The 5,962-nt window shown below is 38.6% G+C and overlaps 1 protein-coding gene across 1 annotated transcript in view; it reads right to left on the reverse strand.

Moving 5' to 3' along the window:
* Positions 1 to 257: 257 nt before the first annotated feature.
* The window catches only part of Znf41 (zinc finger protein 41), a 6,874-nt gene continuing 1,169 nt past the window's right edge, over positions 258 to 5,962 (reverse strand). Inside the window, exon 2 of the mRNA XM_015488148.2 lies at positions 258 to 4,703. Within this exon, the coding sequence (XP_015343634.2) occupies positions 2,302 to 4,703 (2,402 nt within the window). The 3' untranslated portion in view covers positions 258 to 2,301. The remainder of the gene's footprint in view (positions 4,704 to 5,962) is intronic.

Raw genomic sequence — 5,962 nt, forward strand, 5'->3', positions numbered from 1 at the left:
AAAAAAAAAAAAAAAAAAAAAAGGAAAAGAAAATGAAAAAAGAAAAAGAAAATATTAAGGGTTGGAGCACCTAAAACTCACATACTGTACTGGGGGTGTTGGAAACTGGTTTTATAATGTTGAATATATGAATACATACCTGGCAGTTCAACTTCTAAGTATATACCTAAAGGAAGTGCATACAAATGTTCACCAATAGATAGCAGTAGTATTCCTAAGAGCCCCAAGCTGAAAATAACTCAAATGTCTACCAACAGTAGAATGGATAAATATATTGAAGCATATTCACACAATAGAATACAACATGACAATGAGTTATTTACAAGTATATGCAACAATATGGATAAATCTCACATTCATAATGTTAATGATAAAAGAAAGACACTAAAGAGTCTATAACTCATATGAAATATCAATTTATATAAAATACAAAGCAGGTGAAATGAATCCATGCTGTTAAAGTCAGGATAGTGTTTACTCTTGGTATGTGTGGAGGTCCTGGGAGGAAGTACACAGAGAGTTTCTAGAGTGCTGGTCATGTTGCTTCTTGATCTGAGTATGTTCCATTTGTCAGAATTCATTGAGCTGTACTCTTATATATGTAAGTGCATTTTCTGTATGAATTATACTTTAATAAAAATATTTTAAAAATAAAATAATATGCTAGGAAGAAAGCCTTTTTTCTTATGAGTATTGTGAAAAATGTTAAAGGGAACGTGGGAAACTGTCTATATATCAGTGCTTAAAAAAAGCAGCACTTGCTCAGCACAGTAGCACACACCTGTAATCCCAGCAGCTTGGGAGACTGAGGCAGAATTGTGAGTTCAAAGCCAGCCTCAGCAATATACCATGGCCTTGTCTCAGAATAAAATTTTTTTAAAAGGCTAGGGATGTGGCTCAGTGGTTAAGCACCTGAGCTCAGTCTTCAATCCCCAGTTTAAAAAGAAAAAGAAAAAGCAGTGTTCTTTCTAGAGAAATCTCCCAGTTATTCAACAATAAGAAACTATATCTTGGAACAACCAATTGCAATGCAATATGACTTTATCACACAGTAATTTACACAAAACCACCCTTAATGTGCATGTAGGAAGTGAATATATATTAACCAAATTGGAAGGAAAATACAATTTTGTGTATTGAAATCCAGTTTCTCAACCATTCTTTTTCAAAAAGGAATTCTAAGGCAGGCAGGGACATCCATGGATGAGGCTGAAAATCCATAGTGCTGTGGCTCAGTTCCATTGTCTTGGGGTCAATTGGGTAATAAGAGGATAAGGAGTCTTTGTTCTGAAGCTTATATAGATGATAGCTTTGGGGAATGGGTTAGAAAGCATGTAGGGTATGATTCACCTGTGGCCAGAGGAGAGAATTAATAAGGGAACAATTGCCATCTTTAGATGTCTATAACCTTTAATGACTATATTCTTGTAACACAGGACAAAGCTGTGCCAAATTTTCCAATTCTTTAGGGGTGGGTACTGGGGATTGAACTCAGGGGCACTTAACCACTGAGTCACATCCCCAGCCTTATTTTGTATTTTATTTAGAGACAGGGTCTCACTGAGTTGCTTAGCACCTCGCTTTTGCTGAGGCTGGCTTTGAACTCACAATCTTCCTGTCTCAGCCTCCCAAGCTGCTGGGATTATAGGTGTGCAACAGCACACCCAGCTAATTTTCCAGTTCTTAAGGTCAAAATTTAAGTTTAAAAATTCTCTTTCATTTAGAAAGAGTAGTTCTTCATGGGAATCTTTTCTGTGTCTTAACTATCAAGGATCACAAACTCTTCTGGTTCTACTGACAAATCTGCATTTTCAATAAATTTTTGGCCTTAACTTCAGGGCCCTTCAACTGGACAATGGAAAACTTCTCCTCACCTAGAAATGTGAAACAATTTGGGCCAATATTGAGTACTTTTATGTCCCAGGATACAAAGAACTGAAATGTATAAGTCCTTCATCCTAAAAATGGAACATAAGAGATGATGAGTCATCTCGTGTCTTTATTTCTACCATTTTCAAGAGTTGACAGCCTCAGTATCAATCATGTAACCAAACATAACTGTTGCTCAGATGTTCTAAATGGTCTTTCTGTGCATTTAAGAGTCTGTCAATTGTGGTGATGCTGGAACTTTTATTTCTAGTTGAGTGAAGGCTATTTGGGTTTGCCTGGCTTCTGCTCCCTCAGGTCACTGCCTCTCATTTCTACTTCCCCCTGCACAGTGATTACAGTATCAGGCATTCCTCTTTACCACTAGGACCTATCTGATGGATGTGTTGTGATTTTCCAGTTCTGAAACAGCCTTCAGTCACTGGCTTTGTAGCATTTTTCTCCACTGTGTGTTTTTTGGTGTTTAATGAGATTCGATCTGTCAGTGAAGGCTCTTTGACATTCTGTACAAGCATAAGGTTTCTTTCCTGTATGAATTATCTGATGCATGCTGAGTGTTGCTTTTTGGATGAATGCTTTCCCACATTTACTGCACTCATAGTGTCTCTCTCCAGTATGGGATTTCTGATGTATATTGAGGCGTGACTTCCAGGTAAAGGTTTTTCCACAGTCACTGCATTTATAGGGTTTCTCCCTTGTATGGATTTTCTGGTGTGTTATGAGATTTGACCGATCTGTGAAGGCCTTTCCACATTCAGCACATATATTGGGTTTCTCGCCTGTGTGAATTTTCTGATGCACCCGGAGCTGTGACTTCTTGGTGAAGCATTTTCCACAGTCACCACATTCATAAGGTTTTTCTCCAGTATGAATTCTATGATGTGCAATGAAATGTGATTTCTGGATGAAGGCCTTCCCACATTCAGGACAAACATAGGGTTTCTCCCCTGTGTGGATTCTCTGATGCACTCTTAGTGTTGATTTCTGGATAAAGGCTTTCCCACATTCCTTGCACACATAGTGTCTCTCTCCAATATGAGATTTCTGATGGATTTTGAGGCGTGACTTCCATATGAAAGCTTTCCCACAGCCACTGCATTTATAGGGTTTCTCTCCAGTATGGGTTTTTTGGTGTTTGATGAGATTAGACTGATCAGTAAAAGCCTTCCCACATTCAGCACACATATAGGGCTTCTCTCCAGTGTGAGTCTTCTGATGTGTGGTGAGATTTGTCCTATGAGTGAAGACCTTTCCACACTCTGTACATATGTAGGGTTTCTCTCCTGTGTGAATTCGCTGATGCACATGGAGCTGCGACTTCTTAGTGAATGATTTCCCACAGTCTCTGCATTCATAAGGTTTCTCTCCAGTGTGAATTCTCTGATGTGTATTGAAGTGTGATTTCTGGATGAAGGCCTTCCCACATTCAGTACACACGTAAGGTTTCTCTCCTGTGTGAATTCTCTGATGCATCCTGAGGGCAGATTTTCTTGTGAAGGCTTTTCCACATTCGCTGCATTCATAGTGTTTCTCTCCGGTATGAGTTTTCTGATGTATACTGAGGTCTGAATTCTGGGAGAAGCCTTTTCCACACTCACTACATTCATAAGGTTTTTCTCCTGTATGAATTCGCAGATGTCTAAAGAGATCTGATTTCTGGAAAAAGGCTTTCCCACATTCACTGCATTTATAGGGCTTCTGCCCAGTATGAATTTTCTGGTGTGTAATGAGGTTTGACTTGAAGGTAAAGGCCTTCCCACATTGAGTACATACATAGGGTTTCTCTCCTATCTGAACACTCTGATGTCTATCAATTTTTGGCTTCTGAGTGAAGACTTTCTCACTTTTGTTGCATCCATGGGATTTTTCTCCAGCATGAATTTTCTGATGTCCAAAGAGATCCAACTTCTGACTGAAGCCCTTTACACATTTACTACATCCGTGAAGTTTCTCCCCAGTAGGAATTTTCTGATGATCGATGAGAGTTTGTTTGTGATTGACGTGTTCTTCACACTGATTATGTCCATGGGAATTCACTCTTGTGTTAGTATTCTCATTCTTAGTAGAGCAAGAGCTGTCAGCAAAATTGTTACTATTTCCAAATATCCTCTCAAGGCTCTTTGTTGCAGTGCTTCGGTTATAATTATGTAAGTTTAAAGTATGCTTCAAACTCTTTCCAAATGTGTCATATTTATGGAGTCTTTTAATTGAAGGAACAAGCTTGGTAGTCATGTGAATTATTCTTTCAAGGTTTTGACATTCATAGCCCCTCTCCTTAATTAATATTTTGACAAGACTTAAAGGGTTCATCTGGTTTTCCTGATATCTCTCTAGTTGGTCATTCTCTTGCCACAGTTCTTCCAAAATGGAACACAATGAATCTTCTCCTGTGGGTTGATCAAATCTCTCACAGTGGAATGCAACTTCTCCAGAAATTTCCTGTTGTTGAGTTTTCCTAATATTTTCACCTAAAAAGAAAAGTAAAAATGAGAATGACGGCTGGGGTTGTGGCTCAGTGGCAGAGTGCTTGCCTAGCACATGTGAGGCACTAGGTTTGATCCTCAGCACCACATAAAAATAAATAAATAAAATGAAGGTATTGTGTCCATCTACAACTAAAAATATTTTTTTAAAATGAGAATGACACAAAGAACAATTAGCAAAGGATGGGAGAGGGTCAAAGTAGTTCAGAAAGGATGAACACACAGAAATGGAAGTGTCTATATGACAATAATAATAACAACAATGTAATAATAAAAAATCTTCAGGACACTTAAAAGATGCAAATGATTCTATATCATTTATGACACACCAGACTGTTCCAAGTGCTTTCCACACAGTAACTCATGGACTCTTCAATGAAGTCCATGAGGTGGTTGCCATTATGAATGGTGTTTTATAGAAAAGAAAATGGAGGCACACTGAAGTTATGTAACTTGCTGAAGATCAAATCACTAAGTGGGAGAGATGGGATTTGAACCTTCAGAATTTGGCTCTGCTAGGATATCTGGATAGTGAACAGAGTAAACAGAAGAAACTGAAGTCTGTTAAGAAGCCTGGGGGCTGGGGTTGTAGCTCAGTGGTAGCTTGGCTAGCATGTGTGGGTCACTGGGTTAGATTCTTAGCACCACATAAAATAAATGAATAAATAAAGGTATTGTTTCCATTTACAACTAAAAATATATTTTAAAAAAGAGGAAGATAGGCTTGGAAGAAATATTCCAAAATGCGTGTTCTTATTACATATCAGCTCAAAACCTTTGTGAGATCTCTGCTCTCTCTTGCTTTTCCCATTGAGCTATTAGCAGCAGCAATATTACATTTCTATGTGACAAACACCACCACCTTTATATCAGTAGGAAAACTGCAACCCTGCCATTCTGACATGTCCATGCTCCAGCTCTAAAACCAGCTGCAAGTTTTTCTTGGATTCAGGAACACAGGCTTCTAATAAGAAGTATAAAATAGAAGAGGGAAAACCATATGAGGCAGAAACTGCAAGCCTTTCACCAAGATCTCTTCTTTCTTTAGTCATAACAGAATGTGGCTAGGCCTACATTCACCAGCCTCACTTTCTTCTTACCAATGGGATTTGAGCTGAAGCAATATATATTGCTTAGGAAGGCCTAGACAGTGGGCAAATCTCCTCTTTCCTCTTTCCCCTTCCTACTGGATTCCACAGTAATCAATGCAGCTGACAATGCCTAGGAAATGGCAGAGCAATGACTTTGAACGTAGTCCCTGATTGATGGATCAGGATCAGCATGATATTAAGCTTTGTCCATGGAAGTTGCTGGAGAGGCACTGCAAGCCAAGGTGGGTTTGCTTCCTGGTTCGAGGAGTTCACTCAGCAGAACTTGTTGAACTGAACCAATTCATCTCAGAATTCTAAGATAATTTTGTTTAGCTTATAGTTTTGTTCTTCTGTGCATTTTCAAATATTATTCAAAATAATAGCTCCAATTTCACTACTCTAGGGATGTTATATTTGCTATTAATTTTTTTGGGAGGTACTAGGGATTGAACCTAAGGGTATTCTACCATCAAGTTATATTCCAACACCCCCCCCCCCCCC

Source organism: Marmota marmota, unplaced genomic scaffold, assembly GCF_001458135.2.
Source record: "Marmota marmota marmota unplaced genomic scaffold, marMar, whole genome shotgun sequence".
Lineage (NCBI taxonomy): Eukaryota > Metazoa > Chordata > Mammalia > Rodentia > Sciuridae > Marmota > Marmota marmota.